Source organism: Acinonyx jubatus, chromosome A3 (assembly GCF_027475565.1).
Source record: "Acinonyx jubatus isolate Ajub_Pintada_27869175 chromosome A3, VMU_Ajub_asm_v1.0, whole genome shotgun sequence".
Classification (NCBI taxonomy): domain Eukaryota; kingdom Metazoa; phylum Chordata; class Mammalia; order Carnivora; family Felidae; genus Acinonyx; species Acinonyx jubatus.
The window spans coordinates 83,856,759-83,872,921 of record NC_069388.1 but is presented as its reverse complement, the minus strand read 5'-3'; the positions used below and the strand labels follow the sequence as shown (position 1 = coordinate 83,872,921).

The following is a 16,163-nucleotide window of genomic DNA, read 5'->3' as shown; positions in this document are numbered from 1 at the left end:
CTGTGAAGAGTCTTCAAGAAGAAAGAAAAGAATATAAATTGTGTGCTGGAATTTCTTTTCTTTTTTTCTTTTTGGAATTTCTTAAGGTAAAAGGCAAATCATTATAAGAAAAATAGAGATTGGGTATGTAGTGTGACATTATTGATGATAAACCACGTTAAGCTCTGGAGCAGCCATAAAATCTTGAATAATTGGTGCTAAAAGTAAAAGAAGTCTTAAATATGCATTCTTTTGTAAAAAAAAAAAAATCCCATATTTTGGGGCGAGTTGGGGTTGGGGAGTGGTACAAAGCTTTAAAAAAGTGCAACTAAGTGTTTAAACACAACATGACACAGGAACATGATCCTAGGGTTGTGGGATTGAGCCCTGTGTTGGGCTCCGTACTAAGTGTGGAGCCTGCTTGAGATTTGGTCTTTCTCTGCTTCTGGCCCCTGTCCCCTCTCCAGGAAAACCTGGAGAATGTGATGTGTAATGAATGGTTTGGGATTGAATTTGACTTACAAAACATAGGAAATCTTTAAGAGCTGTGTCTTTTCAGGCTTACACTAGCTTACACAGTGTACACATAGGTTAAAAAAAAAAAAAAGTATGTGGGGTGCCTGGGTGGCTCAGTCGGGTATGCTTCTGACTTTGGCTCCGGTCGTGATCTCACGGCTCCTGAGTTCAAGCCCCACATTGGGCTCTGTGCCGATAGCCCAGAACCTGTTTTGAATCCTCTGTCCCCCTCTCTCTCTGCCTCTCTCCCACTCACACCTTTCCTTTCTCTCTAAATAAACTAAAAAAAAAAAAAAAAAGTATGACTTGGTTATTAATAACAATGAGAAAACTTGATGAAGATGTGTTTTTATGGTGTTTTAACTATATGCTTTTTCAGTAGGCTAATTATCTATTTTTATTAGAACCACAGTGTAGATAAACCAAAAAGAGAAAAACAACAGCAATACAAACACCTTCAGTAGGAAAACCAGTAATGTATAACCTGGAGAACATCCCAGAAATCTGTGGTTTGATTTTTATTTCTTTGAGATGAGAACATTCTTATTGTTCTCTTTTCTCCACACTTGCCTGAAAATGCATGTTGAGGAACAGCAGTGTTTAGTATCTCTTAGCTTAATCTTCTGTACTAACTATTCAAATGGAACTAACATATGAAAAGAAATTAGATTAGAAAGTATTTCAAGAAATGCTGTCACTCAGTTTTGCCATCAAGCTTTATAGCATTTGGCAAGTTAAATAATTCTCAGAGTCTGTTTCCTCTTCTTGAGTTTTCATCTCCAAGATTTCTTCCAACAATTTACATTACATGGCTTTTCTATGACAAATTTTTTTCTGAAGCTGTTAGCTCTGAAAACAATTTAAAAAATTTTTTAAGATTATTTTAACTGTGCAGCTTATTTTGACATTTTTGGATAACATTCATTTGCCTGAGTGAGTTCTGGTGTGGTGGATCATTTTGGGTCATATCTTTTATATAAGGTAGGAGGAAGTCTGTGGAACATAACAGTATTCACATTTGGAAGGAACGTTTTAGAAGAAAACACAATTACCAGTATCAGTAACAGAAGAACTGAAATCATTACAGATCCTACAGATGTTAAAAGGGTAACAAGGGAATATTATGAAGAATTTTATGCCAATAAAGTTCTACACCTTAGATTAAATGGAAAAATTTAATCTAAAACAAATACTTAAAACTGACACAACAGTAAAAAAATCTTGATAGAATTATATCTATTAATGAAACTGAATTCTTATTTAAAAACCTTCCCACAAAGAGGGGCACCTGGGTGGCTCAGTCGATTGAGCATCCAACTCTTGATTGCAGCTCAGGTCATGGCCCCAGGGTGGTGGGAGTCAAGCCCTCCATTGGGCTCTGCTGAGCATGGAGCCTGCTTAGGATATTTCTCCCCCTCCCCCTCCCCCTCTCCCTCTTCCTCTCTCTATCCCCCCCCCCCACTTGAGCATGCTCTGTCTCTCTAAAATAAAAATCTTCCCACAAAGAAAACTCCAAGCCAGATGGCTTTACTGGCAATTTCTAACATTTAATGAAAAAAAAGTTATAATCCATATTCCTTCAGAAAATAGAAGCTAGCATTATTACACCATTACCAATACCAAAAATATCATAGAAAACTGTAGACCAACATGCACCATGAATGTACATGTAAAAATCTTTAAATATTTGTAAATCTTATCCAGCAGTATTGTAAAAAGGACAATAAAACGTGACCAAGTGGAATTTATCCTCAGTGTGATTTTAACTAAAAAACAGTATAATTCACTATGTGGGCAGAGTAAGAGAAACATGATCTTAGCAATAGATGGAGCAAAATCTTTGACAGAGTTCAGTGGTAAATATACTTGGCAAATTAGGAATAGAAGGGAACTAAACTCGGATAGAGCACCTGTTAAAAAAAAAAAAAACGACAACCTATAATTAACATCATACTTAATGATGAAAGACTGAATGCTTTCTACCTAAGATTGGGAAAAAAAGCAGTTTTTCACTCTGAAGAAGTGTAGTCAAAGTTGTATTAGAAGTTCCTGGGACTCCTGGGTGTCTCCGTTGGTTAAGCATCCTACTCAACATCTGCTCAGGTCATGATCTTGGGTTCGAGCCCCACATCAGGCTCTGCACTGACAGTGTGGAGCCTACCTGGAATTATCTTTCTCTTCTCTCTGCCTCTCTCTCTCAAAATAAATACATATAAAAAACTTAAGGAAAATTGTACTAGAAGTCCTAGTCAATACATTAAGTCCAGGAAAAAAAAAAATATATTCAGATTAGAAAGGAAGTAGTAAAAAATTATCTTTACTCTTAGATGATGTCATTGTATATATAGTAAATTGTGAGTTACTAGAAATAAGTGAATTTAGCAATATTGTATGATATAAGAACAGAAGGCAAAAATCAGTGGAAGTTTTATATAATCACAATGAATAATTGAAAAAAAAGTGAAATTGACAAAAATACCATTTATAAAGAATAAAAACATGAGGTATTCATGTTAGAAGTTTAACCAAATATATGTAAGATTTGTACACCTAACTATGAAATGTTACTAAGAGAAATCATTAAAAAGACCTAAATAAATGGAGGGAGATGACCACATCATAAAATGAAAGACTTGATTCTGTTGAGGCATCTGTTCTACTCTGATTGATCTATAGATTCAAGTCAACCCCTGTTGAACTCTCAGCAGGCTTTTTGTAAAAATTATCAAACTAATTGCTAATTCCACATGGAAATGTATGGGTCTTAGAAAAGCCATAACAGTTTTGAAAAAGAAGACAAAGTATGAGGACAGTGCTCCTTGATTTAAATATTTACTATAAAACATTAGACTGGTATTGGCATAAGATAGACCAGCCTGTGGAACAGTAGAGGACATAGATCCATATAAATACAAATATATATATGTAGCTTCACTGGCAAAATATATTATTTTATTTTTTAAATTTTTAATTGAAATATAGTTGACATACATAACATTGTGTCAATTTAAGTTGTACAATGTTGATTTGTGTAGTTGATTTTTTACAAATGCGTCAAAGATACCATTGTAAGGGAGACTTTTCAACAAAATATATTTCTATATGAAATAAAAATTTGCCTCTAATCCCATATATAAAAAATTTCATGGGTTATAGATTTAAACATAAAAGCTGTGGAACTTTTAGAAGAATATGTAGGAGAAAATCTTCATGCCGGGTTTACTCAGAGATTTAGTACACATAAAACATGAATCATAAAAGAAAAAATGGATTTCATCAAAATTGAACATTTTTGCTCTTTAAAAGATACCTTTGAAAAGGTAGCTTACAGACTGGGAGAAAATACTTGAACTACCTACATGGTGACAGAGGACTTGTGTCAGTATACAGAGAGAATTTCACAACTTTTTCAGACAACCCAGTTTTTGTTTTTGTTCTTAATTTTTGAGAGAGCATGAATAGGGGAGGGGCAGAGAGAGAGGAAGACAGAGGATCCGAAGTGGGCTCTGTGCTGACAGCAGAGAGGCCCATGAGGGGCTTGATCCCATATGATTCATGAGATCATGACCTGGCCTGAAGTCAGATGCATAAGCGACTGAGCCACCATGTCGCCCCCCAGACAGCCCATTTTTTAAAAGGTAAAATATAAGGGGCGCCTGGGTGGCGCAGTCGGTTGAGCGTCCAACTTCAGCCAGGTCACGATCTCGCGGTCCGTGGGTTCCAGCCCCGCGTCGGGCTCTGGGCTGATGGCTCAGAGCCTGGAGCCTGTTTCCGATTCTGTGTCTCCCTCTCTCTCTGCCCCTTCCCCGTTCATGCTCTGTCTCTCTCTGTCCCAAAAATAAATAAACGTTGAAAAAAAAAATAAAAGGTAAAATATTTGAACAGTTACTTTTCAAACGAAGATATATATGAATTGACAATAATCACATGAGAAAGATGCTCAAGATCATTAGGTCTGAGAAATGCAGGTTAAAACTATAATCATATATTGCTACCACCCGCTAGAATGGCTAAACTTAAAAAAAAACTGTACCACGGGTTGCCAAGGATGTGGAGCTCCTGGAATTCTCATAGGTTGATGGTGAGTGTGTAAAATGGTACACCATTCTGGAAGACCTTTTGACAGTTTCTGAAAGTTCAGCATACAGCTTACCCAGTGACCCTGCAAGTCTAGGAAAATATTTGTTTACAAAAAGACTTTATGAATATTCTTAGTAGCTTTATTTCTAATAATTCCAAACAGGAAACAACAGGTGTGTCTAGTAACAGATGCATACATTTAAAAATTGTGTATATCCATACAGTGGACTCTACTACTCTGCAATAAAAAGGAACAAGCTACTGCCATGTAGCAGCTTGAATTAATGTGAAAAATTAGATGAGAATAAGAAGATAAATAGAAGAGTACACCTATATGATCCCATTTATATGAAATCCTAGACATAATTAGTGACAGAAAGCAGAACAGTGGTTACCTGCTATTGGTGGTAGGGGACGTGATTGAGTGCAGAAGGGCTCGGGAACACTTGGGGATGATGGAAATGTGCTTTTATCTTGATTGTAGTGATGCTTACCTAAGTGTATACATTTGTCAAAACCCGTAGAACTATGTATTTAATAATGTGTTTTTGGAATGTTAAAAGTTGGCTTAAAATTTATTGGCGTTTTACAACTTGATAATTATTTTGTTGGTGCTGCTGTCTAGCTTTTTATTTAACAATTTCATTTTTAAATTACATGAAAATTATAATCCAGAAACACCAAAAATGCACCTTGCCTCTTACATTAGAAAATATGATATATCCCTAAAATCTAGACCTTTTTAAGTATATGCAGGTTTTTCATTTGTAAGAAAAATTTGTGTGACTTTGTGTTAATATTTCATAAAGTACTTTTTCAGTTTTCTTATAATATTGTTAAGGTTCTTTCTTTGCTTTGTTCTGTTGTCAGACTATGCCTTGCAGAATATAAATATTAAACTGCTACACTAAAAGGTTGGTACAGAATTGGGGGCTTTTTTTGCAACTGCTTCTCTGTGACTGTCTCTATCGCGCCCTCTGGTGGGTTTTGCATCTAATTGGGGGTAACATGAAAATCCACTCATTACCTTTGTAGGAGATAAATATTACAAAAGACTTAATAGAACTTTGAAATTAAACTTTAAGTTGAGAAATCACCCAGTATCTTCTATTGATAACACTATAATGCTTTATTCTTGCGGTAGACTTTATAAGAATTATTCAGTAAATGTTTTTCCATAGGTTATTTTGTCCTGTCTGATGGCTCTTTCCAGAATATTTCTAAGATAGAGATTCTGAGATTGCTTACTAGAGTAATCTTTCCTAATAGTTTTCATTCTGTAATATAGTTCTAAATATTCTGCCATACAAAAGAGAAAATTCCTCTTGAAAATATATAGTCAGAAGAGGCTGGAATTCCAGAGTCTGGAATATTTTATGGTGCCAGAAATTAAGGAGATGCTCAAAATGGGGATTGTTGAAAGGTCACACAGGAGCCAACCTGAGGTGGTACCTAAACAAAGCTGGAAAAATTTGATGAATAGTGACATTATTGAATTTTAACCTGTAGAATAAAATAAGTATCTGTGAATCTATGCTGATGTGAATAATTGAATAAAGAAAGAAATGGGGAAGGGGCAGTTTCTATTTGTTTCTTAAATAGGAACGTTTCAATGTACAAGGAGAGGGGAAAAGAAAATCATTAAGCAAATACCATAGTGATTAAATCTTGCACACCAGAGTCGAATTGCCTGTGTATGCTAAAATTAGGTTAGAGTTTTAGGAAAAATGGGATATTTGTATAGTCTCAAAGTATTGTTTCCCCTTCCCCTGATACATTTTTTAAATATTTATTTTTGAGAGAGAGTGAGTGGGGGAGGGGCAGAGAGAGAGGGAGACACAATCTGAAGCAGGCACAGCACAGAGCCCAACACAGGGCTCAGACTCCCAGACCATGAGATCATGGATGCTTAACTGATTGAGCCACACAGGTGCCCCTCCCCTGATATTTTTTAATACAAAGGGAAAGATAGTAGATTTATAGTGGAGAAATCTGACAGACACCACCCTGGCCAATTGATTAAAGTTAACATCACTAGCAAAAAGACATTGACATTGTGAACCCTTTGATAACAATGTGTGCTGATAAGGACACATCATCATTTCTATGGTATTTTTGCCCCAAATGCCAAAATGTATCCTAATCATAAGAAAATATCAGCAAGCTTAAGGTGAGGGACATTTTACAAAATACTGGATTAAAAGTTTCAAGGTCATGAAAGACAAGGGAAGAATTAAGAGCTCTCATAAATTAGAGGAGACTAAGGAGAAATTAAAAAGTCGCAAAAATAAGAGTTCCCAAATACCCCTCAGCTAGCTTCCTCTAATGTTAATGTCTCACTAAACCATAGTACAGTTACCAAAATCAAGAAATTAACATTGGTACAAACTGTTAAACTTCATATTTTAGTAAAAAAACTGGTGACATCTGAAAAGTTCTTTTCCAGGATTCTAAACAGGATCCTACATTTAGTTTCTTTCAAATTATTGTTACTGCTAGAAGAATTTGAAAAAACTTGATTTATTTTGTTTTTGTTATTAGATGATTAATAGACTAACAGTAAATTATCTATAAATTGACTATTTAAAAGAATTTCCTCAAGAAGGATTAGTCTTGTTGCTGTTGAGTACTACACAATTACTGGGAATTGGCTAAAGTTTGCAGAAAGTTTATTTTTCTACCATTCTGCTTATTTCTTTTTGTTTTCATTTTGAGAAATCTCAGAATCACCTAAAAGAGCTTAGACTTCAAAGTTGTTTTTCTTTTAACCCTAACAGTGGAGTAGTAGCTTGGTGTGTATGTAGTAGTAATAATAATGCTTTAACAGTTGGAGACCTAGATGTCTTCTATACTATTTTGGAATCTCTTTTATTCCTTTTTTCTTTTTCTTTAAAAAAATTTTGTTTTAATGTTTTTTTTTTTTTTGTTTGTCTTTTTGAGAGACACCCCCCCCCCCCCCCCAGACAAGACAGAGTATAAGCAGGGGAGGGCAGAGAGAGAGGGAGACACAGAATCCGAAGCAGGCTTCAGGCTCTGAGCTGTCTGCACAGAGCCTGACGTGAGGCAAAAACTCAAGAACAGTGAGATCATGACCTTGAGCTGAAGTTGGATGCCTAACCGAATGAGCCACCCAGGTGCCCCATTCCTTTTTTCTAAATGAGAAAAAAATAGGAAGGGAGATGGTTGTTTTTCTTCATCTGAGAGAATGATGAATGAATATGCAACCTTCTGTCTCTTAGTATTATTCCAGTATTAATATGTCCAGTTGACAGTTTTTATTAAAACTTACTGCAGCTCTCTTCAGTAAATGGTATTGGGAAACTGGACAGCAACATGTAAAAGAATGAAACTAGACCACTTTCTTACACCATACACAAAATAAATTCAAAATGGATTAAAGACCTAAATGTGAGACCTGAAATTGTAGACATCCTAGAAGAGAGCACACAGGCAGTAATTTTTCTGACATTGGTCATGGTATATTTTTGTAGATGTGTCTCCCAAGGCAAGGGAAATGAAAGCAAAAAGAAATTATTGCCACTACATCAAAATAAAAATCTTGGACATAGCGAAGGAAACAACACAACCTAAAAAGCAGCCTACTGAATTGGAGAAGATATTTGCAAAGGACATATCTGATAAAGGGCTGGTATCCAAAATATGCAAAGAACTGATACAGCTCAACACCCCCCCAAAAACAAATAATCCAATTAAAAATGGGCAGAAGATATGAACAGACATTTCTCCAAACGACGTCCAGATGGCCAACAGATAAATGAGAAGATGCTCAACATCACTAATCATCAAGGAAATACAAAGTACAATGAGCTATCACCTTACACCTTCCAGAATGGCTAAAATAAAAAAACACAAGAAACAACAAGCATTCATGAGGATGTGGAGGAATAGGAAGGAACCCTTTTGTACTATTGGCGGGGGGGAGATGCAAACTCGTGCAGGCACTGTAGGAAAAGTTTGTCGTTTCCTCAAAAGGTTAAAAATAGAACTGCCCTACAGTAATTGCATTATTGGGTATCAACCCCCAAAATACAGAACACTAATTGAAAGGGATACATGCACCCCTGTTTATAGCAGTGTTATTTACAATAGCTAAATTATGGAAGGAGCCCCAAGTGTCCATTGATAGATGAGTGGATAAAGAAGAGATGGTATGTATATACAGAGGACTGTTTGGCTAAAAAAAAATGGAACCTTGCCATTTGCACAACATAGATGGAGCTAGAGAGTATAATGCTAAAAGAACTAAGTGAGAAAGACATCTGATTTCACTTATATGTGGAATTTAAGAAACAAATGAGCAAGGGGAAAAAAAGACCAAGAAACAGATTCTTCACTGTAGAGAAGCAGAGAGAATGTAGGTGGGTTGATGGGTGAAATAGGTGATGGAGATTAAGGAGGGCACTTGTCTGTGATGAGCTCTGGGTGATGTATGGAATTGTTGAATCACTGTATTGTACACCTGGAACTAATATACCACTATGTTAACTATACTGGAATTAAAAACTTAAAAAATATCTTAATGCAAAAAATAAAATTTACTGTAGCAAAATGAGCTCTCTAAAAGCAGATTCTTAATTATTATTTTATGTGTTAATGAGATTCTTGAAATCACTTGTTAAAATGAGTAACCATCTAGATTTCACCTTTATCCCTGAGTATAGTCAGGGTGCATTGATCTTCAGTAAGGTCTCAACAGTTTAATTTGGTGTTTTCTGTGTAAGCAATCCATCAATTCCTTATTAATAACTTTATATTTCATAAATGCAGACAAAAAAATCCAGCTTTTAATGTCTTCCTTAAATATTAGAGAATGATACAATTACTTTATAAGATTTTTTATTTTAGTGCTTTGTAATAAATTGACTATGTAGGCTTTTTCAACTATTAAAAGTGATAGTCCTTCCAAAGGCGTCCTTACAAAAAGTAGAAAAATAACGAGTTTTAACTTGGCAAAACATATGAAAGAGAGTATCTCTGAGTCACAAGATGAGTCAAGAGGGTGAGGTTTGTTTTTTTCCCCCCTTGTCCATCTGTTTTAAGGGAGTAGGAAAAATCTTTGATCAAAGTTGCTACCAAAAGTTGGAATTTGTTCTTTAGTATTTGACTTGTACCAAGTGCAGATCTGAAACGTTTAATGGTACTACCAAGATGGGTTTAATCTACTTCAGAGATCTGTGCCTAATTTGTACGAGATTGGTGTATGCTGATACTTCAAGAATCGAGATTCTGTTTCATGCTTTAGTACACATTTAATACTGCAACACATCTGGTCTACAATGCTGGCAAGTGGAAGTGCTGAATAACTGCTTCTCTGGTGACAGTAATGACCAAATTCATCACTTTGTTCCATACCTAAAATAACTATTTTTACCATTTGTTGTTGAAAGCTAGCTTTCTTAGATTTTGGCTTTAAAGATATTTATGGCATTGCCTTCCATGTTAACCATTTAAAAATACTGAAATTATTTAGTATAGATTCCTCCAGTTGTTCAGCTAGCCTCAGAGTACTGAGTAATCTAGTCTGTGTCTTACTTATTATTGTAATCCAGGCAGGAAGGAAGGGACAGAAAGGAGGAAATAAATGGGTGGTTGGAGAATAGATATTGCCTACTTTCAAATTACACTGTCTTCCTAAAGTAAATCCCAAGGTGAGTTTTGGCTGCATGGGGTATGTGCAAATGGTGGTGAACAGAAGATTAGATAGAGGTCATTCCCTGCATGTTTTATTTCTGGGGCTTTTTAAAAAGCCATTTGTCACTGGCACATTGCTTTGCCTTTAAGGAAAGTTGTAACTACTCATCCAGAATAGGTATCAACTATTTTGTAATATTTCACAAGCTATTTAAAGCAAAAGACAGAAAATGTCTTTTAAAATGTTGTTTTAAGGGGCGCCTGGGTGGCTCAGTCGGTTAAGTGTCCGACTTCAACTCAGGTCACGATCTTGCGGTCCGTGAGTTCGAGCCCCGCGTCAAGCTCTGGGCTGATGGCTCAGAGCCTGGAGCCTGCTTCCGATTCTGTGTGTCCCTCTCTCTCTGCCCCTCCCCCGTTCATGCTCTGTCTCTCTCTGTCTCAAAAATAAATAAACGTTAAAAAAAAATGTTTTAAGGGCTTGTGCCAGAGAATTAGTTAATGATACTCATAACTACAGGATATACAGTTAATTCCCCCCATTTTTTAAAGATTTTTTTTTTTAATGTTTATTTTTGAGAGAGCAAGCAAGTGGGGGAGGGACAGAGAGAGAAGGAGAGAGAATCCCAAACAAGCTTCATGTTGTCAGTGCAGAGCCTGGTGAGGGGCTTGAACTCACGAACCATGAGATCGTGACCTGAGCTGAGACCAAGAGTCAGACGCTTAACCAACTGAGCCACCCAGGCACCCCAGTCTCCCCCCTTTTTAAATCAGAAATTGGTACGAGTCTCATGATCAGAGAGTTCAGGGAAGGACATTCCAGCAGAGGGTATATAAGGAAACGGAGGCATGAACTTTACGCTATAGAAGAATTGTGCCAAGAGCATTGTAGCTAAAGTAAAGATGGGGAAGAGAAGGATGGAAATTTAAATTGAGGCTAAATATTGTCAAGGGCTTTAGACTTTATATCCTGAGCGTGTTAGAAAGCCACTACACATTTTTAAGCGTGAGAGCCAGCAATTTGGCTGAATGTGGTTTTTAGAAAGATTACTGTTGGCAGTGTAAAGAAATATATTTGATTTATGATTCATCTTTATTCTTAATATTCCTTGTTCATCTGTCAAGACTGGAATGCTTTTGGATTAGTGGGGTTTTCCAGGTAATTGAAGATAGTCTTTCACCTCGCTTTCAGTTTCAGAATGTGACTTTGTAAAACTGTTATCATGTTTATATGATAGCATTAGTAAATGGAATCTAACAGTTTCTATAAGTATTATGGCACTACAGTTCTGCCTTTGCTCTTTCCAATTAATGGTACACTCTAGAGTTACTCTAAATGAGATGCTGTTTGGGGACACGTTGTCTTTCCTTTTCCACTTACGGTGTATTTTAGTCATCCATTATGTTCAGTTTCCTCATCACCTTTTCTGGTTTGTGGTTGTAAGGCAAAACTAAAGATTACTGGAAAAAGTTAACTCATCCTTGGTATGGAGAGGGAGAGTAGCTTTCAGCAAACACTATGAACTTGGAGAAACTGTTCTGAAAGATCCGCTGATTGGTGTCTGGTAGGTTAAGTCGAGTTTTACTCTAAATTCAGATGGCATTTTGATGAGTAAGTTTTAAATCTGAAACACTTAGAATTAAAACTCATTTAAAACATTTATTGAGTACCTTTTATATGCAGTGTACAGAACACCAGTGAAAGGTCGTGGACTCTGGTCTGAGGTGGGGAAGACAGGTAAATAAATAAATGAAAAGCATTTAAGGGACTTAAGGTTTATTAAATTTTCCTCCCAGGAGTGAGGATATCCAGTTTCATCATGGAAAATAAGAAAATAAGGTTTATTTGGACAGTTGCTTTTATCGTCTGTTCATTAAAGAATAAAAGGGACAAAAAAAGGTTATTTGTAGTTGATGTGTTTATGAGGTGCGTATTTCAGTTTTGATTGGATTATTGTAGGTATATATGTGTGTTTTGCTATTTGAAGCAATGTTCAGTTGAATCATTAACATAAAGGCATTTCTGTTACAGTAAAATATATGTATTGAAAACCTCAAATGCTGCAGAATCACATGTTGGGAAAGTATGGTTTGGGTAGACTCAAGTATGCAGCTTTGTAGCAGAGTACTTAGAAAACGATCACGGTCTTAAAAATTTTAGCATAAATAGCCTCTGGCATTTGTATTAAGCACCATAGCTATTCATTTATTAGCCTTAAACTAGGACTCGAGCTTCCTATTTTGGACCTTCCTCCAGGTCCTTGAGGGCAGCTGCTTTAGCAGAAACTAATTTTGTAAAAATTAAGTAAGGAGTCATGGTACAGTCCCTTTGTTAAGTGCTTTTTGAGGCTTGGTGGTGGGAGAGGTGGAGAGATGAGGAATTATCTTTGCAGCTGGTTCATTTGTACCCTTTTCACCATAGAACAGTGTTGGAAAGACTTTTGAAGTTCCTGAAGCTACTAAACTTGCTGTTTTCTGTAAAGGAAGGCATTTGTTTTCACCTTTTTTCTTAAGATTTTACTTTATTAAGACTTGTTCTTTGAGAAAACTTGTCCACTTTTTCCCTTCAGAACGAACTAGGAAAAATCCCTATGAACCAGTGACATTTCTGTGCTCTGTTGACTCACAAACCAGCTCTTATGACTCCCTTTACCAGCTGCATACGAACTACTTCATATTAGAGCAGCATCTGGTAGTTAGTTGTATCGTCTGTACTTTGTAGTGCAGATACAGTTTTTATTTCACTTTAACATAATATTTTTATATTTAAAAAATCTTTAACTTTTAAGTTCTTACAGTGAGAATGCCATATATTCGAACTTTCAAGAAGTTTGCAGTCTCGGTCTCTAATACTGTGCGCCATCATACATGTATACCCATGGGCAGCATAACATTTGACTTAATTTTCTTTTAATATATTTGTATTATTTCTGTTACCAAGATTAAAATTATTTGTATGAATTTGATTTCTTAAAGGAATGAAGACAGTAATGTAATTTAGAAGAAAAAATCTTTCAAGAATGCATATGCATATTAGAGACTGGATACTGAATGTTTACAGAGTAATTACAAACTAATGCAAACATTTCTTAAGTGAATTTTGTTAGCTGTGGTTCTTTTGGTTAAAAAACATAAAAGCGGTATTTTATTTGCTCATACTTGCTAAGAGTATCTCTGGAAGAATACTCAAGAAACTGGCAACATTGCCTCTAAGGAGGGGAATTGGATGTCTACAGGGTGGGATAGGAGGGAGGCTTTAATTTTGAACCATGTTCAAACCATGAACTATTAGAAAGAAATCAAACTTGAAAAAAATAAGTGAAAGATGCTTTGGTACAGAACAGAGATTGATTTAGCCTGCCTAGTAGGAATCACCTGACTCCATGATCGGCTTACTTAGCATTGCAATCCTATAATATCTTGGTGCGTATACAGTTGGTTTGTATGTTATGGCAGGGGCAGGCAAACAAAAAGGTAACCAAATAAAAATACTATGTACTTTTCTGTTATAGGCAATTAACCAATAGAATATGTAACTTTTAATTAAACTCAAACTTTGATTAACTGCTGGATTTTTTTCCCATATAATTCTCATAAAATCATTTTGTAAATCTTGCCACCTCTTTTGGTTTGTTTTTAGTTGATGCTGATGAAATTAAAAGGCTAGGAAAGAGATTTAAGAAGCTCGATTTGGACAATTCTGGTTCTTTGAGTGTGGAAGAGTTCATGTCTCTGCCTGAGTTACAACAGAATCCTTTAGTACAGCGAGTAATAGATATATTTGACACAGATGGGAATGGAGAAGTAGACTTTAAAGGTAAGAAAATTTTTTAATTTAACAAGTTAGGTAATCTATAACTAGTCTTAGAGTTCTGTGTATGAAAATGTCTGAAAATTTAGTTTTTTAAAAATGTGTTTATTGGTGATCTTATAATAATCATGTTAAATTCTTGAAACGTGTGGTATATGAACCTTAATGAACTAATAAGTAAAAGATCTTTTACCGCTTGGTTCATATATGATCAAATTTATCTATTTCCTTTGTTTTTGGAAAATTAATCTTATTTTGGGAAACATGTTAGAGCTGCATTTTTAGAAACTTTATTTAAAGAATGAGACTTACACTAAGCAATAAAAAATAAACTGTAGTAATAAGGAGATGAGCATTTTACACAGGATTATTTTAATCTAGAATTTTACATAAAACAAAAGTGATTTTGCTAATATTACCATGGTACATAATTTTATATTTGATTCTATACTTTGTCATCAACAGACTTTGTTATTTTAGTTCCAGGAACTGAGTTTTAAGTGAAGGAGGATCTAAAACAGATTTTATGATAGATTTAATGTTAAACAGGCAGTGAAGAAAAATGATCATTTTCACGAGGCTTCCAACACTTTATTTAAATGAATCTGAATTTTGGGACCAGAAATTCAAAATTATTTTTGTTCTGGCAAAACAGTCGGGGGGTGCTTGCTGGCTCAGAAGAGCATGAGACTTCGATCGTGAGATCGTGAGTTCAAGCCCCACACTGGGCAGAGAAAATTACTTAAACAAACGGAAGAAACAAAACAATGTATAATCTTTTTTTTAATACTTGTAAGATTTTGTGTTTTTTAAATATTTTTATTTTATGTTTAAATGTTTATTTTTGAGAGAAAGAGAGCAAGCAGGGAAGGTGCAGAGAGAGGCGGACAGAGGATCCTAAGTGGGCTCTGCAGCTGACACATAGAGATGGAGCCTGATGTGGGGCTCAAACTCCTGAACTGTGAGACCTTGACCTGAGCTGCAGTTGGACGCTCAAGCAAACTGAGCCACCCAGGCGCCCCAGGATTTTGTTTTTAAGTCATCTCTGCACCCAGTATGGGGTTCCAGCTTACAACCTTGAGACCAGGAGTCGCATGCTCTGCCTACTGAGCCAGCCAGGTGCCACTGTGATCTTTTAAAAAACCCCTCTTTTATAGTTCCATTCCAAAAAGAAAGAGTTAAATAGCTTAAAGAATTGTTTTTTAGTGGTAAGCTGTGTGTTACTTAAGAAATATTGCTCAAATTGATTTGACCTTAGAGAACTGAAAGTTTGGATATTTAAAAAAATACATAGAACCTTGTTTGTTGAAATTTCAAATTCGGCACTTTCAGTTTAAAACACTGCTTTGTAATATTTTCTTTTGCAGCAAAAAAAAAATTCTTTTATGGATATGTTAAGTTTTTGTGTGTGGGGGGGTATTATGTATTTTCCTATATAAAAAAAATGAAACTTCTGATTTGTAAACACTCTCTGTTCTTATTCAGAATTCATTGAGGGAGTCTCTCAGTTCAGTGTCAAAGGAGATAAGGAACAGAAGTTGAGGTGTAAGTATTTTTCTTTACTGAATTTATTCTTCCTCTTATACCACTACTACCCATACTACATTATAAACTCCTTTTTTAAAAATATTCTAAAAGATGACTTTTTCTAGATTCTTAGTATATGTAACAGAAATTGTATATTCTGGAGAAAATCCTTTTAGGCTCTTTGCAACTAGTATATTCTAATGATGTCATTGTTGCTTTTTAGTTGGATAGAAAGAAAACAATTTCCTTCTAGTGAAAACAGCTATATAAACTGCTTGTCTTGGATAAGAGATTTGTTGATGAAAGTGGGAAGAAATGTTCTAATGTCATTAGGTGAACTTAGTTTATATACATATTTAGCCAGAAGTCCACTCTTTTGGTTTATGTAGGCACCCTCTATCACAGTGAACATCTGTACCTTTGTAAGTTATTCAGCTCTTAATTAGACATTTTATTCAGTAATAGTTCTGTGAGGCACAGGATATATGCAAACATCTTTTGTAAATGAACTCTTAATATAAATGAAAATAACAGTAATAGCAATTGAACTTTTGCCATGTTTCAGACACTGTCCTAAGCAATTTTTTACATGTATTATATG

General features: G+C 35.4%; 1 protein-coding gene across 1 annotated transcript in view; it reads left to right on the top strand.

Moving 5' to 3' along the window:
* PPP3R1 (protein phosphatase 3 regulatory subunit B, alpha) overlaps positions 1-16,163 on the top strand; it is a 68,158-nt gene that overhangs the window by 45,001 nt on the left and 6,994 nt on the right. Inside the window, exons 3-4 of the mRNA XM_027072313.2 lie at positions 13,865-14,041; positions 15,521-15,580. Coding sequence (XP_026928114.1) covers positions 13,865-14,041; positions 15,521-15,580 — 237 coding nt within the window. The remainder of the gene's footprint in view (positions 1-13,864; positions 14,042-15,520; positions 15,581-16,163) is intronic.